A 27108-nucleotide genomic window follows, 5' to 3' on the forward strand; every position below is an offset into this window, starting at 1 on the left:
TAATTAAAACACAATTATCAGTTATTCATGATATATAATATACAGTGTTGCTTGTAAAACAAAACAAACTAAACAAACTTATAAGCGTGCAATCGCCATTCAAAAGTGCAATATTTTGTACTTGGGCTTACTTTCCTAGAAACGAAGTCCTCGGGAGACCGAACCCAGTTATAGTGGGTGGGTGTGCACTCTAGCGTCCGATTGACTGGTTCATTTGCTGATACCCGAGGACTCATTGTGTGTACAGAAAGATGATCTGTTTGATGGGCATTTTAGAAGTATGACCAGTCACAAAGTAAGATTCTTTATGGATGACAACTTATCTTGTTTTGTACTGGGTGCGGCGTTTCAGTATGGATTCATATATCGTTGTCAAACAAAATCATATACACTAGAAGAAATTGTTATCCATAAAGAACATATATAGAGATGTTGGCTTTTGTAAATATATGTTCTCTAAATTTGCGTTCGATCCAATCAAAAATCATCTCAGTAGAGATGGTTAACTACTGCATGGCTGGAAACTGTCATTCGTCCAAATTTAAAGCAGTACTTGAAACTGATAAGAGTTTTTGCAACAGTTTCCGTCATATCCAGTCATCCGAGAAAAATGGATGTAGTTTGTTTGCAACCCACAGACATAAAAACATGTCATGTGTACAAGTATCACACCTGCCTAATGACGTAATGTGGCAGAGACAGGACCCCGGTGCATGAGTCATAAATCAATTAATTTTGTTTATGGCGTATAGCCTGATAGGTGTAAAGTTCAAATTGCATGTGGTCAGTGATTGAAGCTGTGTATTGTCTTTAGCAGACAGACAGGCAGGCAGCCATATAGGTGTCAATAAACCAGACATTGATCTTTCTCTGTGACACAGGCTGCTTACCACAATCAACAAGTGTTTTTACGTAATGAGTCGCTTATTTACTTTTTTGTGTACATAACCAAGATTAGACTACTGCTCACGACCTCATACTGCATACTGTTTCAAGCTCCTCGAACCTATTCACTGCGCATGCGTTATGGGCACAGTTGAAACCACTTTTTTCTCCAGCGCTGGGTGAAATTTAGTGAATCGTTTGAACTCCGATTTCGCGGGCTTTTTTTCATCGCGTTTTTCCGACTTTACAGGTTTGTGTTAGAATAAAGACGAATACTGTAATGTTTTGACAGAGATTTAAAACGTGTTACATGTCGTCAACAGTAACCAGGGACGCTACGTTGTCGGTTCGGTGGTGGGTTTGTCTTGAGAGATAATGGGATCAGGTTTCCTGTCTTCTTCGTTGACGACAACAACGGTGGAGGCATCAGTGTCGTCCACGCTTCGGGATACACACAGGAACACCCTGTAACACGAGAATATATATCGTCACCATTTTATGTTGACAAAATAAACATCACCAGCATACGACATTAGTTCAACTCCATACAGACCCCAATAGATCTGACGTTTCTGTGAGTTGTGAGCCATCTGGGCTTGATGCAGACCCCAATTGGTCTGACGTTTCGGGTGGCTATGAGCCCCTTGGGCCGATGCAGATCCCCATACGTCTGAAGTTCCGATATTGACTTTAGCGTGCCTGAATCCCATACAGAACCCAATACGTCTGAAGTTCCAGTTGGCTGTAGATCTCGCACATCCCATACAGAAACCCATACATCTGAAATTCTGGTTGATTATAGCCCGCCTGGAGCTCATACAGAAATCCACACATCTGAAATTCTGGTTGATTATAGCCCGTCTGGAGCTCATACAGAAGCCCATAAGTTTGAAATTCTGGCTGGTTATAGCCCGCCTGGATCCGATACAGTACCCCATACGTCTGAAGTTGGCTGTAGATCGTCTTGATCTCATACAGAAATCCACACATCTGAAATTCTGGTTGGTTATAGTCCGCCTGGATCTCATACAGAAACCCATACGTCTGAAGTTCCAGTTGGCTGTAGATCGTCTGGATCTCATACAGAAACCCACACATCTGAAATTCCGGCTGGTTATAGCCCGCCTAGATCTCAAACGGAAACCACCAATCGGAAATTCCGGCTGGTTATGGGCCACCTGGATCTCAAACAGTACCCCACACATCTGAAATTCCGGCTCGTTGTGGGCCACCTGGCTAGCTATTCTCGAAACGTCCGTAGCCCTACGAACACATTGGCTAAGATCAGAGTTAAGAATTCTTAGGGCTGCGAACGTTTCAAGAATAAGGGCTCTGGACATATACTCACACTATGATAACCCCAGCCAACAGCTGGCACCCCGCACAGACGAAGAAGACAAAGCCACGGAGCATCTTCACAGTCGCATCATACATTTCGTTGAAAACTGTTATCCCTGTACCTTCCGATATGATGTTCACAAGCCCGATACCGGCAAACAGTGATCCTGAAATCAATGGTCGCCATTTTAATGCACGACATCCACTTGGGAAGAACAACAGCACTTAAGGTCAGTGTTTGGAATGTGAAAAATCCTCAAGCGTTTTTCTTTCCTTAGAACGGTACACTTGGTGAAATATGATCAAAACGTTTTCATTACTGGAAAGACAAAACAGATTCCTCGATTTTTCATATAGACATTACAGTTTCAGATTTCGGGGTTCTGCTCCCGAGAGAGGAGCCTGGAAGCCTAGTGGTAGAAGTGTCACGCCGAAGACCCAGGTTGGACAATGTGTGAAGCCGATTTTTGATGATCCTCCTCAGTGATATTGATGAAATATTGCTGTATATTAACTAAACACACTCACTCTGTATGCAGATATATTACTGGTAAAACATATTTTACACACAAGGAATAGAATGTATTCTTCATAAATGTTTTCTGACACCGATAATGCTGTCACAGCATCACGAACACCTGGTATCATTGCCACGTGATGCTGATTGATAATATGGTGTTTATGGTGAAACTGATCTCTTCGATTTTATCCAAATGAGCGTGGAAAAGACCTAGGAATAACCTCATGGACAAAAAAGATTGAACAGTGTTCACGTTAAGCAATATTCCAGCATTTTCATGACGGGGGACGCCAGAAATGGGCTTTACACATTGTACCCACGTGGGGAATGGAACCTAGCCGTTTATCACGACGAGCGATCGCTTTAACCTTTAGAAATGGAAGAAGATGGACAGCTGTCGGTGACAAGTCTGACTCTGTCTGTCCACAAGTATACCTACTTACCCTGCATTTCAGCAGGAGCAGTCCGAGACATGATAGCCCGCAGTGCTGGTAAAAGAGGGGCGGCAATACCATTTGGTACGAGAACTGCAAGAGAGTTATTAATTATCATTAATCAAGATCAAATATTACAATATAATATGGAAAGCCTACTGAGTTAGAAGAATTCTGTGACAAAACTGGGATGAAAATTATTATTAGTGTGCTATGTTAGAAATGACGGACATTTTCGAAATTACGAGAAATGGCAATTTAAAGGTGAACAAATTGAAACGGTGAAACAGTACAGATATCTACGAAGCTGTCTTGGAGTAAACTAGCACTGCTGCACAGGCACGAAATGTAATGTTGGCCGTATACCAATATCATAAGAAGTTCGGTGATTACGCCTGCAGTGATATGTTTAAGCTGCATGAGGGTATAGTGGTTCCAATACTGTGTTATGGTGCCGAGGTGTGGGGAACATCATTGAGCAAAGTCAAAGAAACCGTTCGCATTTCATTCTGTAAGCGTTCGTTTGGCCTATCCAAATCAGTTTCCACAGGTATGGTTCTCGGATAGTGTGGGAAAACCTACGCCCAGAGCGTGTACATATGACCAGAGTCATCGTTTACTGGTGCCCTGTTGTCCACCTACATCCATCTAGATTACCACACCAAGCTTATATTACGCTTTAACCAGTTCTTTATAAAATTGACATTGGGATAGTCTGAACCGAGCAGGAAATAGGAAATACAGACATCTTCATATCAACTTTAAACAACGAGTAAACGACACTTAAACTCAATACTGGCACGACTCTTTCTATTCAAGCAATAAGTATTCAACACTGACACTTGACCTTTCCCTTTCAACTACGCATAATATTAACTAAACTCCTGTGATCCATTTCTCAAACAGAAATCGAACTAGACCGCCATAACAATATTCCGATGCAAGAAAAATAACATTCATGTCGTCGAAGAAGAGCTCCATGTGCTAGACGAGCTTACCGTGCCCATGCATCTTACAGTGAACTAAGGGAAACACACGTAAAACCATTCTATTTTGCGGAATTTGTGCCATTTACTTTTAAAATTACAAGCTTATTAAAACAAAATCAGAGTTAAACCATGCTGTATATGTATTTCACATGAACATACTAAAAGTTCTGCTATAATCAACTGGAAAATCAACTTTGCAGAATTTGTGCTATTTTCTTTTAAAGTTACACGACTTATTAGAACAAAATCAGAATAAAAGAATGTTGCATATCTATTTCATGTCTATAAATGTATTTTCGGAAATAAAATATGTCTGTATTATATTGTCACTATAAAGTTTTTGTTGTGAACACGTAAAATGACACACCAGTATTAGTTATCTATCATTTGTTAGTGATGTTTAACAAAATAACCAATGTTTTTGCATACTTAATGATATTTACCGGGTTCATTCATGTTCGTCACTGCGATGTGCCTTACACCATGTTTGTATCTTCACGAGTCAACTTACACATGAACAGCATGAGGTCCGTGTTGGCGAATCCGTGTAGGACATAGGCTCCTGCTTGAATGACAGATGTAATAATACATATTCCTGGGTCTGAGGTGCACAGATGGAGAAGTTTGATGACTGGAATCCCTAGAAATTGTCGAGAGAGGGAAAACGCCATATTAAAATAGCCAATGAGTTCAGGTCCCCAACAGAAGGGCAAGTTCAGTTGGAAAAGGTATTCAATATAATTCACACCACGTTGACTGAAATATAATATAAAATACGATGCAAGTGAGAGCCAGAAGAGTTTTCTCCTTGGTCCAAAACCTTTGGAAAAGTAGAACCCAAAAACATTTTTGACTGCTTTCACGGGAGATGGGTATTGGGATCTCCTTTCTGAGTCGATTGTTTCAGGAAGAAGAACAACGACAAGGATAAGTGACAGAAGCATGAGCGAAGCAGTAGTTATGGACGGATACAGGTAGCCAAGGTCCTTGATGAAGAATCCGGTAACGACAGAAGAAACCGCAGCCGCCAAGTAGGCCGAGAAATCTATCACAGCAATGCCAAGTGTCCTGGAATTCTTAGGAGGTGTGTTGTCAGCCGTGTAGGCATAGCTAGCCAGAATCACACCATTGTAGCCCCCTGTAATTCCTTCAAACACCTCACCAATGTACAGGTACCTCAGATCTAGATTCCAGTAAATAACAATCGTCAACAACCAAAACTTCAGAACCTCTCCGATTAACGGTACAACAAAGAGAAACCGTCGCCCAAGGAAGTCAGAATATGCTCCTAGAAACATGCAGCTGATTACCGCTCCGGAGTATCCAATGGCAGTCAGTATTGTCTGACAGTTGGAAGTAAGATCCTGAACCCTTTCCTGTAACATGTATCCTGGATCGGACTCATTAACGTAACACTTTGATGTTTGGTTCCGAGTCTTGTCAAATGTCGTGCTGTTATCAAACTCTTCATCGTAATACCTCTTGTAAAGATACTGCGTTAACAGTGGATTACGAATGTTGATGGCCAAATGGAAAACAATAAACACAACATTGGCTTTGAGTAGATTTCCAAGTTTTGACTTGTCTTCCTTATCCTTGTTTTCAAGAAGTGGCGTAGACTCCATATTTGCTCAGTACCAAGAGAGTGTAGTCCACTTTTCTTCACCTGCTCCAAGTAACTGTTCTGTAGCCTGTTGCAAGTGTCCAGTATATGAACTGACCCTGACATAGTATGCGTGACATGTGGACCAATAGGGCAGAGTTTATCATAATGCTTAAGATAATCAGTTGTATGATGAACACGTGATTGTACTTTCTTCATGGTTTGACTGTGTGAACAAAAGATATTAATAATGTTAGTAATAGTTTGGTATGTTGGACTATCTTGATTGGAACAATATTTTGATTAAACTCTTTTGTTGAAATGAATCATTCCTTTTTGACAATCCATGTGGATATGCCAACTCTTTATGACCTCTTGTGACCTTCAGATATACATAGCGATAATCACGCGATGATCACACATTTACGACAGTTATCATCAGCTAATCTGTGCAATGAATCATCTGGATGATATTTCTGTATTGGAATGAAGGAAAACTTCCAAAATTTCCTTTACATACCCTGTTGTTGAATTTTTGACAAAAACGTAGACATTTGTACCGTCTTTATTTACTGAAAGTTACGTAATCAGCTACATATATATATATATATATATATATATATATATATATATATATATATATATATATATATATATATATATATATTACACGTAGGTGAATTTGTTATTTAGAAAGACAAAAGGAAATCGATGAAACCACATTTCTCTGATGAACTGAACACTGTCTGGATGAAAGTGAACAAAAAACAGTCAAAATGCAAATGATTCCTATTAAATTAGGGCTTCATACATTTAGTAGTTATTTAGTAAGTTATCAACCTTATGCACTGATATAGGGTTGAAATTCCTGTATCATAGTGTTCATTAAACGTTGAAGAAAGCCCCCCGAGGATGCCATTCCGTATTGGAGGAAAGCTACGTTAAATCTCGTAAACATTGTCCATTATTTTCCCGACACTTGTTGTTCACACATAGATGCATGTGATAAAATGATCGTGATCGTGTATATGGTAAATTGATTGCAATATTTCTCACTTCATATCTATTGTACTGAAATGATAGACGTTTTAGACAAGCTTGATTGTGGCTAAATCTCATACATCATTACCAATTCGGAATGGCTCATTTAGTAAATTTGTATTTAACTTCACTCTAAGTTGTTCCCACGTGTAGAGAAATTTCAACTTGAATATAATGTTTATCATTTTTCAAATCCATATTTTTATGGTTGTAGCATTTTCTAACAAGTGTAAAATGTCACATAAGTGAGTGTACTCCGGTGCAATGGTAAACATATTGGGTACATTCAACACTCACATCTGACTACATGCTTAGAGTTGGATTACTTTCAACACTCAAACCCCGTTTACATGCAAACATATGAACACTTTGGATTTCGTCATGGTTTTCGGTGTTTTCCCGATGACCTTCACCTTGACAAGTGAACGTTTATGGAGAGACTCTAAAACAGAGTACATTATTCGACAATACAATCGAGATTTGCCTTCTCTTAATGCATGCATGTTGGCTGATACACTTCACTGGGTAATGCATAAAGTGGAAACGTTATGGGAGTGTTTTTCCTTACATTTCCCATTTATAGAATATATTCTTATCTAGTTGAAAAGGACAATGCCGAAGTGTGGTGCCACCTAGCGATTCGTGTAAGTGCAGGGTCATTCAATTCCACCATCAGCTGCCTATGAATCTCTTTGGATGCTATTTATAGGATGATGGGAAGAAAATATTCAAAATTATCCCACGAAACACAACCAAGCATGTTCAGGAGCTAAAGTATGCTGCAACAATGGCATCCTGATTGAAATGCATGTTTGGTCAGTGAACTATGTCTTTGTAACACACCACAGCTTCATCACATCATGTGCATGGCAACGTACAAACATTAAACTTCTGTCATGCGCTACAGCAGAGACTGCTTCGTGTATCAGAAACGCTAGACAAACTACATAATTACTGACAGTTGAATGTTGACAAACATTCGGGACTGTCAGTTATCTTTCAGCATCCTCGGCCATTGAGGCACTTTTCATGTTCTCAGTTTCTGATGTTTTTTCTTGTGCATAAAATTGATGCACTCAATATCCCGTAATGACTTGCGTGTGTCATTTGGAGGAGTTTCATATGTTTTACCGGAAACATATTCCTTACAGAATAAGTAATAACTCATAAAGTCCGTTTGATACAAAATGATACGAAAAAACATACATAGCGACATAACTACTAACAGTTGAATGTTGGCAAATCTTCGCAACTGTCGGTTATCTTTCAGTATCCTCCGCCAATGAGGCACTTTTTGTGTTCTCAGTTTCTGTTGTAGTTCCTGCATAAAATGGATGCACTTGGTATGCTGGAAAAGCTTGTGTGTTTCATCCGGATGAGTTTCACTTTTTTGACACTAGAAATATTCCTAACAGAATAGGTATTACTAATAACTCTTACAGTCCGTTTGATACAAAATGATAGGAATGAATATTAAAATTACTGTAATCTAACATGAAACTAATAGACATGAAAAGTCAAACCAACACTGAGAGCAATGAAACCAACATACCAGCTCTGGAAAAAATGACATAATTTGTGTCACAAAAATATAAAAACGTTGTTTAATTAACTGTCATAATTCATTCGTGCGATTTCCCAGTTTGTTACAAGAGCACAATGGCAAGTAAAAGAACAGCGCGAAAAGCAAGATGCACGTACGTTAACTGAACGGGTTCTCACACTTTTTTGAGCTGGTTAGATGACACCCTAACTGCACAAGCAGTGCGCTGTATGTACTAAGAAATTTAAGCGCATATTTGGCCTTCCTTCTGTCATTTTCATCCTTGAGGAAATCATAGACTTATGAACATTATAGACTTTGCATGGGGAGCAATTTTCGTTTCCACTCACTTTGTCAATCAGCAGTAGTCACATGTCTCTGAGGTCGCTAATGCATGTGCACCTCTCTTTTCGTGCCGTTCCTTTAGTTTCACAAGCATGTTTTGCCTGTTTTAGTTTTACAAGCCTCTCAGATCCACACCGGTCACACTCTATAGCAAAACTACAAACACTGTTACTCTCATAAGTATTCATTCCCCCTCTCCATGAAATCTCCAGGATTGATTAAAGCTTTAACTATAACCTCGCCTAACCTTTTCATCAAAAAGACGCATTCAAAACAAAATTCAGGTAATCTGGAATGAAAATTTAAAGAATATTTTACATCCCTTTGGAGACTTAATTGCTTTTACCTTGTAACTTTTCATGAAAATTGGTTTCCAGAGTTACTTTTCCTGTACCACACCCCACCTTCGGGGGTCATGACCTCTTAGCATTACCATCTACCAATACAGACGACCGGCAGATCGGTGATATCATGAATGAAAACTACTATTTAGGGTGTACTTTGGTCTTGATGTTTTTGCATTAGTGCAGAAGAGTAAAAATACAGACAGACAGACAGACATTTTATTCAGTAATGTAGGCCACTGGCCCATAATACAATATCATGCAAAAATATATAATATATACATGCTAGGTGTAGAGTAATGGTTGAAGTACATGGTCAGTTTGTTGATGTAGTGGATTTACTTCTTAGTTTTAATACAGTGGAGAGGAATGAGTGAGTGAGTGAGTGAGTTTGGTTTTACGCCGTTTTTAGCAATATTCCAGCAATATCACGGCGGGGGACACCAGAAAATGGGCCTCACACATTGTACCCATGTGGGGAATCGAACCCGGGTCTTTGGCGTGACGAGCGAACGCTTTAACCACTAGGCTACCCCACCGCCCCGGAGAGGAATGTAGTTAATGATTTAAGACATTTAATGTTGGTGCAGGTAAGTAAACGTACAAAGGTTTCAATTGTAGGAGGATGGGTCTGCTGGATTGTGAAACACTTATTTCTTATTTCTGAGTATTTGCTACAGATAAGCAGGACATGAAACTCATCTTCAACATAGTTCAAACCAGCAGAGTGACAGTAGAGGCAGAGACGTTGATCATATGGTGTATTTGTATGGCGACCGGTTTCCACTGCTAATCTAAAGTTGCTACAGCGAAACATAGCTAGAACTTTCCGTTGATATGGTAGGAGGTCTGAGGACTAGTAGTGTTCAACATTAAGTAAAGATTTAAATTGTGAATAGTATTTACATTTTGATGAAGACTCAAGTGCAGAATGCCAATTTTGAAGGAAGCAGTCATAAAATCGTTGCTTAAAAATAGATATAAATGTTTTTATACAACCAATATCCTGTGAGATCCATACAAATCCAAAACCATATTGAAAAAGTATTTGTCTTATGTGTGAAGCCCAGGTAGATTTATTGTTATCATCAAGAGATCTGAGTATTTGGTAGGCTTGATAAGGAAGTCTATGGTGTTGTAGCTGCAGCAGTCTGCACCAGTACATTATTGATCTAGAGGTATAATGGTATTGCAGTGGGAGTCTGCCACACTCTCCAAGAGCCATGCTATTATTGGTATACCTGCTGATTTTGAGAAAAGTCTTACAGAACTTAATATGTACAGCTTCAATATATCTACAGTAAGTGGTTCCCCAAATCTCTGATTATAACACAGAATAGGAGTAATCATGGAGTCAAATATTTTAAAATAGTCCTTGTGATTAATAGATCCAAAATGTTTTTGGTAATTATAGATGGAGAACATAGCTTTGCTTGCTTGAGCTGCTAAACATGATTGTGCTTTAGTCCATGACAGCTTAGGAGTGAACACAATCCCAAGATATCTGTACATATTTACAACTTCTATTTGTTCACCATTTAAAAACCATTTCTCATAAGAACGAAGAGGACCCCCATTTCTAAAAACAATAATTTTGGACTTGTTCAAATTGATTCTCATTCCCGTAGCTGTACAGAATTTTTCAACAACATTAATTTTCTTTTGTAGTTGTAGGGCAGTGTCTGATACAGTTGATACATCATCAGCAAAAAGCAGAGAATATACATCAGGAATATGAGTTGATATAAAGACACCCCTTCCACCTTCTTCATCCAGCATTTGAGCAAGTTTATTTATGAATAAAATAAAGATCTGTGGACTCAACGTGTATCCTTGACGGGTACCAATATTGCATTTAAAATATGGTGATAACCCCGAATCAGTTCTTACACAAGCACAGAGTGTAGAATACATGTTAATAATAAATCTGAGAAATTTTCCTTTTATACCCTTTTCTTTCAAACACTCAAAAAGTAATTTGTGGTTAATAGAGTCAAAGGCCTTGGAGAAGTCAATAAAAAGACAGTAGAACCTTCCATTTTTCTGTGACAGATATTTAGTGACCATAGCTTGAAGGGTGAAAATATGATCTGTTGTTGAATAGTTATGTCTGAATCCAGCCTGTGATTCTGAGATTTTATTATTATTATCACACCAATGTTTCAGTCTATTGTCTACTATAGAGGTTAAAATCTTGCATAAGGAGTTGATCAGTGAAATTCCTCTGTAGTTGTTCGGATCTGTTTTATCACCTGATTTATGCAAAGGGCATATGATGCTTTTTCCCCAACATTCTGGAAAGACTGAACTGTCATACAGTTTGTTGAACAGCTTTGTTAATATGGGTGAAATATAATTCCTAGTGGCTTTGAAGAAGTCCCCAACTAGTCCATCCGGTCCTGGTGATTTATTATTTTTAACATTTTTCAAGCTTAGGAGTACCTCTTCTTCTGAAAAAGGGCAATATAGTATGGACAGATGTTCCTCCTCTATATTGGTATATGTGCCCACTTTGCTCCATACATCCTCAGTATTGTCATCAGTGGAAACACAGTTTAAAAGTTCACTAAAATGCTTAAACCATTTATCTACAGATATTCCCGGGACAACTGCTATATTCATGTTACAAGATTTTAACACTTTCCAAAATTGTTTTGGGTCATTCCTTGATTCAATGAGTCTTTTTCTTTGACATTGGAAATAATATTCTTTCTTTAAATGGAATTTAAGTTTAAAATGCCATTTGTAATATATATATGTATCAATATTACCTCCAGCAGCCCTATGAGATCTCAGGGCTGAGTATTTTCTGTGTTTGATCTCCTCCAACTCATTATCCCACCAAGGTGGTTGATGTATATTCATAGTACCAGTACCTGGCTTTCTGTAAGTTCTCTTAAACTGATCAGCTGCAATTTGATAAAGATAAGTTATGGATTCCACACTCTGTTCAACATTTTCCTCAATCTGCCTAAAAATAGCATCACAATGTTCTAGAAATAGCTCATGGAAATGAAGCATAAATGTATTACTAGTATCCTGAGACCAGTAGTATTTGGTCCAGCTCTCCTGTTCCATTTACTCTGGGTCATTTGGTTGATTATTGGATTGAGCTGGTTGATCTGATACCCTAGGAAAAACAATAACACATTATAGAGGGAAATGGTTAGATTCATCCCTCTCAATTACCTTAAAAGAGCTGAAGTGTGGAAATAAGTCAGTGCTTGAAATAAAATAGTCAACCACACTGGCACCATTATGGGTTATACAAGTGAAGTTACCTAATTTATCATCGAATAGTCTCCCATTTAGTGCATGAAGACCATGTGTACAGCATAAATCTGCAAGTGAAACACCATATTTGTTGTGTCTTTTGTTATCCTTTGTATTTCTTGGGATGTTAAAATAGTCAGAGGGGTAGTCCTCACTGTTTTCATGAATATATTGCAAATCATCACTGGGGATATAATCTTGGCAGTTGCTCATTCTTGCATTAAAATCACCTCCGACTAGAATATGGTGTTGATTATATTTTTGTCGAATTGCCAGAATGTACTCTTCAAGACGTTGGATACCGTCTATGTCCTTATCAACATATATGGGGGAATGTTCAGGTGAGATATAGACAAACATCAACAGTGTCTTTGTCAAGGCCAAGCTGGGATGTTTCAAACAACAAGACTACACAATCCTCAAAATGAGTGAATATTCTTCTAATGTAATATATAAGCTCTTCTTTAATGAACACAGAGACACCACCACTGTACCGGCCCATTAACTTCTGTTTAGGTCTACAGTAATGGTATGAACGAAAACCGGACAGTAATGACTCAAAATCATTCGGATTTCTAGCAAAGGTCTCACAGAGTCCAATGATGTCATATCTAGAGCAGAGGCGTTTAAAGTCACTAAACAGAGAACTCACATGTTTGTAAAGTCCTTCGATATTCCAACTAAGGATACTACACGAGCCATGGCCTGACCCTCACTTGTCACGTTGAGTTGTTGATCGCGTAGTTCTACTTGGAGTGCTCTCCCCTTCGCTACCGTTGTCAGGTGTAAACAAAGAGGCGTGGCTTTCTGGTTGAGCGTGTGATCCATTTGAATTATGTTGTCGTTGTTTTCCTCCTGAGATACAGACATTTCTATTATTCTTTTTGTCATGAATGAACACCTTTCCATCGACGAGTAACTTGTCGTGACGGATCTTTGGTTTTAATCCCGCTTTGAGAGCATCTGAGTACAATGGTGCAAGCGATCGTCGAGCATCTCGAACACGTTGTGTAAGATCCTCCGTAACTCGTCTCGGGGTTTCCCGATCTCGTGATTGCCTCCTAGATGTAGAAAGGATACGATTCTTGTCGCTTGTTACGACAAAGTTGGCGATGATGGGTGGGTTTTGGTATCCATTCCGTAGACGATGGGCTCTTGTGATAAGAATATCGTCCGCTTCGGCTATGTCGAGAGTGTCTCTGATAAAAGCCCTGACTTTATTTTCAGATTGATCCCAAGTCTCACCCTTCTCTTCTTCCAAACCGTGGAATAATAAGTTATTTCTCCTTGAGCGGGACTCATAATCATCAAGTCTATCATTTAGCTGCGTTTGCTGGAAAACTGTGTATAAAACCTCTTCTTTGAAGCTTGTGATTTCCGAATCGTGACAGCAAGAAAAGAAGACGACTTCTTGTTTACAAACACGAAATCTTACGTCACAATTTTATGTACTTCGACCGCGTAAATCCAGAAGTGATAGCTGTCCGCGAATTTACATTACGGCAGGATAACTATATAAAACGTTGCTGACAGTCATGTTATGAACTAATAAGGTCCCAGTATCGGACAGGTTAATGCAAAGAATATCCTCGTTCCTTGACGACAACATCAACCACGGACACCGCATGGTCGTGTGGGTGGCAGGTTTGTGTTGGAGGATGATGGGGCCTGACGTTTAGTCGTTGTCGTTGATGCCAACAGCGGAGGTATCAGTTACAGTCCCGCGACGGGTGGTACACAAGAACACTCTGCAACACATGTACATGAATATGTATAAGATGAGTATATGGATGGCAACTTCTTTGTTTATTGCATAACACAGCGTTTCTGTTCTACTTCTTATGTATATACCAACTACTAAATGCCTCTCGAGAATCACATGAATATGCATTTGTTAAATATCTCATTTTTTCATATGCAAGACGTGATTTTCTATAGGTTACCTCTTGCAAGCATCTCAATGGCTACAAACACGGACATTGTATGCGAGATGAAGATGGTCCTGAAATTTTCTGTCCACATTTAGAAACAAATATAATTTACTTGGGAAACTACTACGCACGCCTGTTGCTGCCACTGTTTTAGCTTCAGAGGAATTTCTCATTACGTCGTATACATTTCTATTTGTTTCACGTTTTCCATGATTCTTGCCATTTCAAGTAACATTGGAAAATACTCAAAATCTCGAGATTGTAATAACGAGAAAATATTCAAAATTTGAAGTAATTCCAACACAATACACACACACACACACACACATATTCCAACTACCTGAAACATCGAGAAAAGCAGAGAGATTAGAAGCAGAGAGAAAGTTCTCGAATTTTCGTGTTCTTGAAGGAAACTTGAAACACTCAAAGCAGTGGGAAACTACTCGAAATAAGAAGTTTTGCATGAACAAACTATCTATGCTACAAAAGGAGCAGCATTAGTTTTTCGTATAAAATGTGTGACATTATACATGTATCAGGGAAATGTAAACATACAAACATACTAAGATAGCAAGGGAAGCTATCAGTTGCTCGGGTTATCTATTGATATCATGAATGTTTAGTACTAGCAACAAGACCTGTACTCACACCATGATAAAAGCACACAACAGTTGACACCCCGCACCAGTGAAGAAGATAAAACCACGCAGCATTTTCACAGTGGCATTATACATCTCGTTGAAAACTGTAGACCCAGCACCTGATGAGATGATGTTCACAAGTCCGATACCCGCAAACAGTGATCCTGAATTCAATATTAGAGGAAGATAAGCTCACCGAAAACCCCTGCTCGATTCCCCACGTGGATACAATGTGTGAATACCAGTTATGGTGTTCCCCGCCATGGTATTACTGGAATATTGCTAAAAGTGGCATTAAACGTCACTCATACACTACATGTCAATCGACCTCTTCCGCAGCAATTAAGGGAATTTTTGAAGTGTGAATGGTTTCTCCTAAATGTCGAATTGTTTACAAGTTCTTTCCTTTCCAGTAATGTGTACACATTTGTTAAAGATATGAGTTTAGAAAACATTTACAATTGAGAAAACGCTGTGGCTTTCAGACCATGGTAATGGTTCATGGACACCTAGATGTGATAATTATGTCATTGTCTAATCATCGGTATGTTCATGACATAAAGCTCCAGAATAGGGACAGTTTACTTTATTTCCTTAAAAGCGTGTGTTCATATCAATTTGATGGTCTGTCAATCCTGAAACATGTACATGCATACCATTAAAAAATATCGGGGATATTGGATTGTCATGATAGAAAAAAATGCAAAAGACTGAGCAATGGAAGAGTCAGGTGATGAATTGAAATCGAGGGAAAATGTCACAGTTTATTCCATCCCACTGGAAATGCTGGAAAATAGAAATGGTTAGTGGTATGCTCAAATGTATACCCTACTTTTTGTGAATGGTTTGCATGCAAGGAAGCCCATACAGGACTGGAACATATGGCAAGTCTAGATTTCCAATTTCCTAAAAGAGTTCTATTTGCCTTAATTCTATGACATTGTTTATGATTTTTATTCTGTAAAATATGTTCATTTCAGACCATGCTATACTTCAAAATGTGTCCATGTTTGTTTACTATGCCATGTTATTTAGAACACAATGTATCCTACATATGATTGGTGGTGATCGATAAACGTGTTGTACTACAGACCAATATATATCTCAGTCGTTGGGATCCTCTATTGTTATCACACTTGAATGGGTGTCAAAGTCTATCCATATTTATCTCCGAGGATCCATGTTTTCATTCTGTTTGCAAGCTTCACATGTTCTACGAAATGTTCTTGCATACTCACCCTGCATTTCTGGAGGGGCCATCCGTGACATGACAGCTCGCAGTGTTGGTAACAGTGGCGCTGCAATACCATTGGGCAAAACAGCTGCAAAAACCCAAACAGTTCATATTATACAATACCAAAGACACAACAGTAGTACTGTATACTTTCTTCTGAAGATGTCAAATGACTTACTGAGGAAGAGCATGACGTCAGTGGTGGCCGCACCATTTAGGATGTAGGATGCGGCTAGTATGACAGATGTTATGATGCATATCTCTGGGTCTGAGGTACATAAATGAAGTAGTTTGATGACTGGAATCCCAAGCACTTGTCTGGAAAGGGCCAACGCCATATTGAAATAGCCGATGAGTTCTGGTCCCCAACAGAAAGGCAGGTTCAGCTGGAAAAGATATTCCAGAAAAAAGACACCACTTATACTAAAATATGTTAAGAAATATGTTGTCACTGAAAGCCAGAAAAGTCTTCTCCTTTGTCCAAAATCTTTTGAAAAATAGAATCCAAAGACATTTTTCACCGCCTTCAGTGGAGATGGGTACTGGGATCTTCTATCTTTGTTGATAGTTTCAGGGAGAAGAACAATGACAAGGATTAGTGAGAGAAACATGAGTGAAGTTGTAGTTATTGATGGGTAGAGGTAACCTAGGTCCTTGATGAAGTATCCGGTAATAACTTGGGACGCTGCGGTTGCCAGGTAGGTGGTGAAATCTATCACAGCGATTCCAACTGTCCTGGAGTTCTTAGGAGGCGTGTTGTCAGCCGTGTAGGCATAACTAGCCAGAATTACACCATTATATCCACCCGAAACACCTTCAATCACTTCCCCAACAAACAGGTATTTCAGATCAAGATTCCAGTAAATAACAAATATCGTCAATACATTCTTCAGAATCTGCCCGACTAAAGGGCAGATGAAGAGAAATCGTCGACCAAGAAAATCCGAATACGCCCCTAAGAACATGCAGCTAATTAACGCTGTAGAGTTTCCGATAGCTACGAGTATTGTCTGACAGTTGGAAGTAAGATCCTGAATCCGTTCCTGTAACATGTATCCTGGATCCGACTCATTGACGTAACACTTAGACGTTTGATTAGCAGTAGTGGCTGACTTTGTGCTGTTGTCGAACACCTCGTCGGAGTACCTTTGGTAAATGTATTGTGTTAACACTGGATCATGGACATTGACAGACAGCTGGTAAACAAGAAACATAATGTTGGCCTTGAGTAGATTTCCGATCTTAGCCTTCTCATCTTTATCCATGTTTTCAACAAGCGGAGCAGACTCCATGTTTGTCCCGTGTTCATCCAGGAGGTTGTGGCCTACCTTGAGTCACGTGTCCCAGGAACGTGCAATGATACATGCGCAGTTCATTTTTGATAGCCTTATCCTGTTTGACCTAATAGATATGATGTAATGGTCATATGATTTAATCATATAGTTTACATGAGATAATCAGTTGCGTGATTTCACAGTGGGGCACCATCTGTAACATTGTGTGTAAGCTGTGTAGATATGAAAACATGATCACGTGGTAAATAGGCTGTGGTAAACACGGAAGGGGAAAGTGCAGCAGGTATATACAAGGAACTAATCTTGAGAATGAATTGTGGAATGTCTTGTCATAATGGAATGTAACCGAAATATATAATTGTAGAGTGCAGTGTAGATAAAGTGTAGATAAGAAATAATAAATTTGGGATGAAAGACACCTGTGTCCTCTACATCACCGGCAGGAGATTAGAAAGTGTACTTTGACACCAGTATGAATATTTTATCACATATGTTGGCTATGCACAAAAGCAAACAATAAATGAAGTGAATAGGTGAAAATATTATTTAACGAGGTGATAGTTTCTCATAGTAAGGTAACAAATAAAAGTCCACCCGAAGTCAGCTTACCTTCAAATAAAATATGTCACATGAAATCAAGTTCACAACGAAAGTACCCAGGGCCTAGAACGAGGTGTGATATTTATGCACCAGTTAGGAAAGAGAGTACGGACATTGCATTCTTTACCTTTGATAGGGTTGGCCAGAAGACCGCACCTTTGTGTGAAGGTGTGGAAATGAATTGAAATGGGGCTCAACGTCATGTTTAAGTTTATTGTAGTATATTGTGATGCTTGTGTGCGTGTGTGCTGTCTGTGCCTTTGATTACGCGCGTGCATGTCATAACCAGTATCGAGATACTCCACTGTGATACCACAGCGTCATTTAACATAGATAGCTACAAAAAAGCAAGTGCAAATACTGATAATGGGCTAGCCTGGCGTTAATGATTGAGTAAGTTAGCTTTACTCCACTTTTAGCAATATTCCAGCAATGTCAAAAATACAACAGAAACTGAGAGCACAAACAGTGCCTCACTCGCGAAGGATGCTGAAAGATAACTGACAGTTTTCTAAAGTTCAATTGTTAGTTATGTCGCTTATGTAGCGTTTCTGATACAAAAAGCAATCTATTCCAACAGGAATGGCCAGGCAAAACTATCCTTTAGTTTTTAAGCACAATTTGTGAATGGCGCGTACTACAGTTAGGGCATGACATGCTTACCCATTTACACGATACGAAGAGTATTTCTTGATTCATTCGTGAAAGGTAAATGAAATTGACGCACAACGAAGGTGTTAGATGTGATGCTAGAAACTTGATCTTGTACCCGACAAACATCTTGTCCCTGAAATGAACACATTAGCTGCATCATAAACTATAATGAAATGGAGGCGAGATGTTTTCATTTTCCAAACCTTAAACTGTGGTAATCTAGCCTTGCCACATAATCTAAACTCCCATGGGCTTTCTTGGATATTTTTGTTTCAGGGTCTGTGTGACAGACTATTGAATATCCATGTACATATATGCCATCCGGGTTCTGCCCTTGAGGCCCTTAAGAGGTGACTGACGGGAACGGGTTGTCAGGCTCACTGACTTCGTTGGCACATGTCATCGTATCCTAATCTTTGATCATGTTGTTTATCTGACTCGATTATTTACAGAATGACACCATGTAGCTGGAATATTGCGTAAAACGCAACTCACACACATATTATTTGTTGAATGATGTCTCTTGCTATACCTGGTTTTATCAGTGTGCGCGAGTTATCATGTCGGAGATGCGCCCTGTTTAAACAGTGCAAATGCCTTGAAAGAACTGGTGTGAGTCCTCTGTACATAATCACTGTCACTATCTAGTGTCAGTATTTCACTGTGTCTTGAATCTGCAGGATGCAGTTCAAGCAATGTAATAAGGCAATATCTCCATATAAATTAAGGTTGAAATCCATTGTTTAGCATGTTGAATAATGTGCTCCTGAACACAAAAGGGGATTTAAAATTCAGTGAATTTGTCGTAGTTCTGGGTGAAAGACTTTTCTGTTTTAGTGTGAGAAAATATATTACAACTTCTCATTCAACATAACCATAGCTTCGATTTTACAGGCACCCCAAGCTGAGTAGGTGTTACCACAATTACTGACTCTGATGTATTGTGAAGACCATGAGACCAAGATGGTCTTGTGGGTAAAGCCTTCGCTCATCATGACACGCAGTATCCTGAAATATCTTGTGTGTGCCATTCGGAGACGTTTCACAACTGATTCATGTGGTAATAACGAATAGGTAATAACTCGTCTTACAGCTCGTTTGAGACAAAAGTGTACTGAAGAATTGCAATCTAGCTAAAAAAATCTAATAAGCAAAAATTTTAAAGAAATGCACGGAGTGAAATTAACAGCCCGCTCCTAGAGAAATGATACAGTTTGTCCCACATCTTCATCATATGAAGTACATGGTTAGGTACAGACAATAGATTTCTGTCAGGGGTTACTGCAGAGATTGCTTCGTGTATGAAAAACGCTACATAGCGACATAACTACTAACAATTGAATGTTGGCAAGTCTTCGCAACTGTGGGTTATCTTTCAGTATCTTCCGCGAATGAGGCACTTTTTGTGTTCTCAGTTTCTGTTGTAGTTGCTGCATAAAATGGATAGGTGTGTTTCATCCGGATGAGTTTCACATTTTTCACACCAGAGATATTCCTAACAGAATAGGTATTACTAATAACTCTTACAGTCCGTTTGATACAAAATGATAGGAATGAATTGCAATCTAACATAAAACTAACAGACATAAAAAAGTCAAACCAACAAGGAGTGCCATAAAACAACATACCAGCTCTAGACAAAATGACAAAAAATTGTGTCACTAAAACATAAAAACGTTGTTTAAAAAACTGTCATAATTTATTCGTGTGATTTCCCAGTTTGTTACAAGAGCGCAAAGGCAACGAAAAGAACAGGCTGTCACACTTTTTTGAGCTGGTTAGATGACACCCTAACTGCACAAGCAATGCGCTGTATGTACCAAGTAATTTAAGCGCATATTTGGCCTTCCTTCTGTCATTTTCATCCTTGAGGAAATAATAGACTTATGAACAGTATAGACTTTGCATAGGGAGCAATTTTTTCGTTTCCACTCACTTTGTCAATCAGCAGTAGTCACAGGTCTCTGAGGTCGCTAATGCATGTGCACCTCTCTTTTCGTGCCGTTCCTTTAGTTTCACAAGCATGTTTTGCCTGTTTTAGTCTTTACAAGCCTCTCAGATCCACACCGGTCACACTCTATAGCAAAACTACAAATACTGCTACTCTCAAAAGTATTGATTCCCTTCTCCATGAAATCTCATGATTGATTAAAGATAACCTCGCGTAATCATTATTCGCGCACCTAACACGTTTCGGCAGGGAATGTGGAATTAACAAAGCACACGAAAATCAACAATTCTACGAAACTTCGTTAATATAAAATGTTTATAATATAAAAACATACGTTTCAGCATTTGACACATCGCTATCGTAGTGGGTCGAAGCCATCGTCCACACGACAGTATCAAGGTCAGACATTGATATTCGACATCAATATTCGTGATAGCTAAAATCTGAACAAACAGAATGACGAATAGTTAACGCCAACAGCTGCCACCGATGTAATATTGAAGTTCATGTCTCACAATGGTGATAAGTACGTGTTTGTCAGGAAATGTTCACAATTGTCTACTTTTGTCTTTTTTCATCCTGTAGTTTCACAAGCCTGGTTTGCCTGTTTCAAGTTTTCCAAGCCTCTCCGACCCACACCAGTCATACTCTATAGCAAAACTACAATTAAAACTGCTACTCTTAAAAGCACAGATCACTCTCTCCATGAATTGTCATAATGGATTAGAGCTTTAAGTATAAACAAAACGCTCCTGACAATTTTGGTCTCAACTAATAAGGTCCCAGAATTGATGGTAATGTAAAGAGTATCCTCGTTCCTTGATGGCCACTTCAACAACTGAGACCAGTGGAATGTCAGTGACACACTTGTGTTGGAGGATGATTGGGCATGGTGTTTAGTCGTTGTCGTTGATGCCATCAGCGGAGGTATCAGTTACAGTCCCGCGACGGGCGATCCACAAAAACACTCTGCAACACACAAATATGTATAAGACTAGTAGATCTCTAGGTATTGTATAACTAACTGGTTTCTGGGCTACTTTTTGCAAATTCTTCAGGTGATCACATGAAGATACGAAATGCCTCTCAAGACTCACATGAATATAAATACATATCATTCTTTTTTTCAATTTACACGATATGATCTCTATAGGATACCTCTTGCAGCTACTCGGAAGAGAAATTTCGATGAACAAAATATCTATGCTACAAAAGTATATCTTTCGGATCCATATGTGACATTCCATCAGTGAAATGTACACATACAAACATACCAAGATAGCTAGAGAGACTATCAATTGCTCGGGTTATCGATGGACAACATCCTGAATGTTCAGTACTCGCAACAAGACCTGTACTCACACCATGATAAATGCACACAACAGCTGACATCCCGCACCAGTGAAGAAGATAAAACCACGCAGCATTTTCACAGTGGCATTATACATCTCGTTGAAAACTGTAGACCCAGCACCTGATGAGATGATGTTCACAAGTCCGATACCCGCAAACAGCGATCCTGAATTCAATATTAGAGGAAGATAAGCTCACCTTATCGTGTACATGTTCTCGTCGGGGCTGTTGGGTAGCCTGTGTTGCTCGTCAAGCCGAAAACCAGTGTTTGATTCCCCACGTGGATACAGTGTGTGAATACCAGTTATAGTGTCCTCCGCCATGATAGTACTATAATACTGTTAAAAGTGGCATAAAACGTCACTCATATCGTCACTATTTGATAATCAACTTCTTCCATAGAAACTAATTTAGGTTTTGAAGTGTGAATGGTTTCACCTAAATTGTTTACAAGTTCTCTCCTGTCCACTATTGTGTACACATTTGTCAAGCAAATGAGTTTAGAAAACATTTACAATTGAGGAAACATGTGCACTCTCATTCCTTTTCCAGTTCTATTTGCAATACATTCCGGATTCAGTTTCCAGGATCCTTGTTTCAGAAGTGAATACTGCTATTAATCACGATCAGTTGGACACGCTGTGGCTTTCAGACCATTGCATATGATGGAGCAAATGACAAATCAGGTGATGAAGAAACATCGAGGGAAAATGTCACACTTTATTCTTTTCCACTGGAAATATTGGAAGTTGGAAATGGCTAGTGGTATGCTCATATGCATACCCTACTTCTTGTGTATAGTTTGCATGTAAGAAAGCCTATGTAGGTCTGGAACATATAGCAAGTCTAGATTTCCATACTTTATGGAAATGAGCAAGGTCTCAGTGTTCCTTTGCCTTAACTGTATGACATTGTTTATGAACGTTTTTTTTTCTGTGAAATATGTTTATTTCAGATCATGCTATACTTCAAAACATGTCCATGTTTGTTTACTATGTAATGTTATTTAGAACACAATGTAACCTACACATGATTGTTTTCCCGTCTTCATGTTTATTACATCTGCGTGTAAATGGTGACTTATAACTGTGTTGTACTCCAGACATGTGACCTTTTCGTACTGGAAATAAATATATATCAGGACCCTCTATTGTTATCATACTTGCATGTCAAGGTGTGTCCATATTTATCTCCGAGGATCCATGTTTTCATTCTGTTTGCAAGCTTGACATGATCAACAAAATGTCTCTGCATACTCACCCTGCATTTCTGGAGGGGCCATCCGTGACATGACAGCTCGCAGTGTTGGCAACAGAGGCGCTGCAACACCGCTGGGCAAAACAGCTGCAACAAACAAACAAAAATAAAACCCAATTCATATTATACGATAGCAAAAACACATTACTAAATAATTTTTTCTGAAAATGTCAAATGACTTACTGAGGAAGAGCATGACGTCAGTGGTGGCCGCACCATTTAGGACGTAGGATGCGGCAAGTATGACAGACGTTATGATGCATATCTCAGGGTCTGAGGTACATAAATGAAGTAGTTTGATGACTGGAATCCCAAGCACTTGTCTGGAAAGGGCCAACGCCATATTGAAATAGCCGATGAGTACTGGTCCCCAACAGAAAGGCAGGTTCAGCTGGAAAAGATATTCCAGAAAAAAGACACCACTTATACTAAAATATGTTAAGAAATATGTTGTCACTGAAAGCCAGAAAAGTCTTCTCCTTTGTCCAAACTCTTTTGAAAAATAGAATCCAAAGACATTTTTCACCGCCTTCAGTGGAGATGGGTACTGGGATCTTCTATCTTTGTTGACTGTTTCAGGGAGAAGAACAATGACAAGGATTAGTGAGAGAAACATGAGTGAAGTTGTAGTTATTGATGGGTAGAGGTAACCTAGGTCCTTGATGAAGTATCCGGTAATAACTTGGGACGCTGCGGTTGCCAGGTAGGTGGTGAAATCTATCACAGCGATTCCAACTGTCCTGGAGTTCTTAGGAGGCGTGTTGTCAGCCGTGTAGGCATAACTAGCCAGAATTACACCATTATATCCACCCGAAACACCTTCAATCACTTCCCCAACAAACAGGTATTTCAGATCAAGATTCCAGTAAATAACAAATATCGTCAATACATTCTTCAGAATCTGCCCGACTAAAGGGCAGATGAAGAGAAATCGTCGACCAAGAAAATCCGAATACGCCCCTAAGAACATGCAGCTAATTAACGCTGTAGAGTTTCCGATAGCTATGAGTATTGTCTGACAGTTGGAAGTAAGATGCTGCACCCGTTCCTGTAACATGTATCCTGGATCCGACTCATTGACGTAACACTTAGACGTTTGATTAGCAGTAGTGGCTGACTTTGTGCTGTTATGGAACACCTCGTCGGAGTACCTCTGGTAAATGTATTGTGTTAACACTGGATCATGGACATTGACAGACAGCTGGTAAACAAGAAACATAATGTTGGCCTTGAGTAGATTTCCTATCTTAGCCTTCTCTTCTCTATCCTTGTTTTCAATGCGTGGCACAGACTCCATGTTTTCAATGAGTGACACAGACTCCATGTTTTCAAGAAGCGGAGCAGACTCCATATTTGTTCCGTGTTTATTCAGGAAGTTGTGGCCTACATTGAGTCACGTGTCCCAGAAACGTGCCTCGATACATGCGCAGTGCATTTTGATAGCCTTATCCAGTTTGACCTAAAAAATATGATGTCATGGCCAACTGATATAATCATATAGTTTTACATGAGATAATCAGTTGCGTGATTTCACAGTGAAGCTGCATTGTGTGTGAGCTATGGCAAGCAGGCCGTGATAAAAGCGTAAGGGTACCGTGCAGCTGGTATATACAATGAACTAATCTTGAGAAGGAATTGTCATAGTGGAATGTACCCGAAATATATTGTGCAGTGCAATGTAGATAAAGTGTAGATAAGAAATAATAAATGTGGGGTGAAAGGCATCTGTGTCCTCTACACCATCCACAGGAGATTAGAAAAGTGTACTTTGACACCATTATGAATCTTTTATCATATATGATGCATTTACACAAAGGCAAAAAGAATAAATGAAGAGAATAGGTGAAAATATTATTTAACGATGTCTGAGTTTCTCATAGTAAGCTAACAAATAAAATACCCCTGAAAGGACTCTATTTCTAAAATCGTGTTCGTAAATCTGAATTGGACGTTTGTATTAATGCATCTGTATTTTGTCTAAAGATCAAATGAATGTTTGAATCTATAATTCAAGGTGATTTAAACTGAATATATTTTTTTCAAATTTCAAGATAATGTTGCCTAGAACATCACGAGTGGTTAGGAATAATGAAGTGATGTTTGTCTCAAGGCATGCTGTTAATTACATCACGAACGGTATATTGAATATTGCATGAATCAATAAATAGATCACAATTGTCATCAAAATCATCATGAATATTTTCCATAGTGTCTTCTGAAAACGATAAGTTTGTACTGACTATGTGAGTTATGGATTGTGAATGCGGCTTTGTACTATCTATTTGTAGGGGTTCCATTAATAATAATAACGGTAATAATATTGTGACTTGCACATCATCTTATCTTATGACTTGTTCATTTGTGGTGACTGAAATGATTCGTTATGAATATTTAGTTCTTTGATTTTTGATAATGTTGATGTTTTACATATTTTTGTAATCAAAATGTATTTCATTGCAATTTATGATAAAAATGATGCTATTGCTATGTTTATTTAGGTAAAACTGCAAGATGACGAATAACATTGCAAGATGATGTAGTCTTTAATACCACAAACTAAAGCTGTAATTACCATGTTTTCTTATTACAACACATACCGTTGCAAAGACTGTGACAAAGAAATCATAAAGTTTCTGTCGCAAAAATCACAAAGGCCACCTTCATTGAACATACACACCGGTGAAGAATTTAGAGGCAAATGTATTGTCTTTGCCACTGCATGTGGTGTGTATACCTAATATTTGAATATTGGATAGTATGTATATACTTTTGTTTGCCTTTAATATTTTCGCCCGACTGCCCGTCCCGATCTTGGAACCGTCAGGCGATTAGCCGAGAGCCGCGATGCGGTCCTATACAGTCAAGACATGACCCTGCATCGCGCTGCAGGGTCATGTCTTGAGTCAGTGCTCCGAAATCCGTACGGTGTCCTAAGTTCCGTACACTTCATATAAATAAATATACTGAATAAACCCTTGCCTCGATGTTTTTGTTTCAAGCCGATTACTTTTCCGGGGATTCCTGGTGTTATTTATAGCACGCAATCGGTCAACTATCACGTGATCACACGAAAGATTTAATTGGTTAATTTTACGGTCGCCTGCGCAGGCTCGTTCTTTTCGCTCGCACTCGAGATTACCAGAAGCCACGCCCTCGTATCCTTGGACACCTGTTGATTGATAACGGTATGTACATAAAGTGAACACAGACACTTGAATACTAACTAAAACGACCCGTTTGAATAGGATTAGATTATATTAACGGTTAAGGAACTTTCATACAGATGAATGAAACATTTTTGAAAAAAAGAAGTGTACGGTTTTAGGCGGCCGGTTGTGGCGAAATAAAAATACCTTCTCCTAATATCGTACACTATTCTCTAGCTTTAATTATCATGCATTTGGTTATCTTATTGAAGAACGTAGAGGTAATTAGTGTAAAATATGGTTGACAGATGCTCCATTAGAATCTGAAAATGAAATTGAATACTAGCAAATTTAAGGCATATTTATTATACATCAATGTTCTTTTAACGAAGACAATATATATGCTATATTGCAGATGGCAATGCCGATCAAAATTAGAGAGCAAGAACTGCATGGGAAAATCTTTACGGGTGTTGATTTTGGAAAGATCGCTATCAAAAACATTCTAATTGACGATGTGTATTTCGAGTCAGAAGCTGAAATTATAAATGAACTGCTTCTGCACAGCATGGACAACATGTTTTACGGAAATGCTGTGGCCCTTGTAATTTGCCATATACTAAAACACCAGCAGGAGATACACGGTGAAATGTCTATGATGCACCTTGCGCGTCAGGTCTTGTATTATATACAAAACCATTATGATCTCCAACAGGATATGAAAACCATTA

The 27108-nt window shown here is 38.9% G+C and overlaps 3 protein-coding genes across 3 annotated transcripts; all 3 read right to left on the reverse strand.

Annotated features, from left to right (window-relative positions):
* Positions 1-1220: 1220 nt before the first annotated feature.
* LOC137293745 (lysosomal proton-coupled steroid conjugate and bile acid symporter SLC46A3-like) lies at positions 1221-5791 on the reverse strand. Its single transcript, XM_067824457.1, has 4 exons — positions 4678-5791; positions 3187-3270; positions 2234-2390; positions 1221-1350 (listed from the first exon to the last, which is right to left on the reverse strand). Exons 1-4 carry the CDS (start codon positions 5789-5791, stop codon positions 1221-1223), a joined length of 1485 nt encoding a protein of 494 aa, XP_067680558.1.
* Positions 5792-9247: 3456 nt separating this feature from the next.
* LOC137294717 (proton-coupled folate transporter-like) lies at positions 9248-17446 on the reverse strand. Its single transcript, XM_067825796.1, has 4 exons — positions 16300-17446; positions 16126-16209; positions 14895-15051; positions 9248-14063 (listed from the first exon to the last, which is right to left on the reverse strand). The coding sequence occupies exons 1-4, from the start codon at positions 17411-17413 to the stop codon at positions 13991-13993; spliced, it is 1428 nt and encodes a 475-aa protein (XP_067681897.1). The 5' UTR covers positions 17414-17446; the 3' UTR covers positions 9248-13990.
* Positions 17447-20350: 2904 nt separating this feature from the next.
* Positions 20351-24655, reverse strand: LOC137294716 (lysosomal proton-coupled steroid conjugate and bile acid symporter SLC46A3-like). Its single transcript, XM_067825795.1, has 4 exons — positions 23415-24655; positions 23235-23318; positions 21984-22140; positions 20351-21590 (listed from the first exon to the last, which is right to left on the reverse strand). Exons 1-4 carry the CDS (start codon positions 24580-24582, stop codon positions 21518-21520), a joined length of 1482 nt encoding a protein of 493 aa, XP_067681896.1. The 5' UTR covers positions 24583-24655; the 3' UTR covers positions 20351-21517.
* Positions 24656-27108: the final 2453 nt, after the last annotated feature.

This window comes from Haliotis asinina, chromosome 8 (assembly GCF_037392515.1).
Source record: "Haliotis asinina isolate JCU_RB_2024 chromosome 8, JCU_Hal_asi_v2, whole genome shotgun sequence".
Classification (NCBI taxonomy): Eukaryota; Metazoa; Mollusca; class Gastropoda; order Lepetellida; family Haliotidae; genus Haliotis; species Haliotis asinina.

Excerpts from the sequence above, each read along its gene's own strand:
- LOC137293745 (XM_067824457.1), bottom strand. The coding sequence starts at position 5,791 with ATGGAGTCTACGCCACTTCTTGAAAACAAGGATAAGGAAGACAAGTCA. Across the intron at positions 2,391-3,186 it reads TGCTCCTGCTGAAATGCAGG|GATCACTGTTTGCCGGTATC; the intron begins GTAAGTAGGTAT and ends CATTGATTTCAG. Across the intron at positions 1,351-2,233 it reads TTGGCTGGGGTTATCATAGT|GGTGTTCCTGTGTGTATCCC; the intron begins GTGAGTATATGT and ends CTCGTGTTACAG.
- LOC137294717 (XM_067825796.1), bottom strand. The coding sequence starts at position 17,413 with ATGGAGTCTGCTCCGCTTGTTGAAAACATGGATAAAGATGAGAAGGCT. Across the intron at positions 15,052-16,125 it reads GGCCCCTCCAGAAATGCAGG|GATCACTGTTTGCGGGTATC; the intron begins GTGAGTATGCAA and ends TATTGAATTCAG. Across the intron at positions 14,064-14,894 it reads TTGTGTGCTTTTATCATGGT|AGTGTTCTTGTGTACCACCC; the intron begins GTGAGTACAGGT and ends CATGTGTTGCAG.
- LOC137294716 (XM_067825795.1), bottom strand. The coding sequence starts at position 24,582 with ATGGAGTCTGCTCCGCTTCTTGAAAACATGGAGTCTGTGTCACTCATT. Across the intron at positions 22,141-23,234 it reads GGCCCCTCCAGAAATGCAGG|GATCGCTGTTTGCGGGTATC; the intron begins GTGAGTATGCAG and ends TATTGAATTCAG. Across the intron at positions 21,591-21,983 it reads TTGTGTGCATTTATCATGGT|AGTGTTTTTGTGGATCGCCC; the intron begins GTGAGTACAGGT and ends TGTGTGTTGCAG.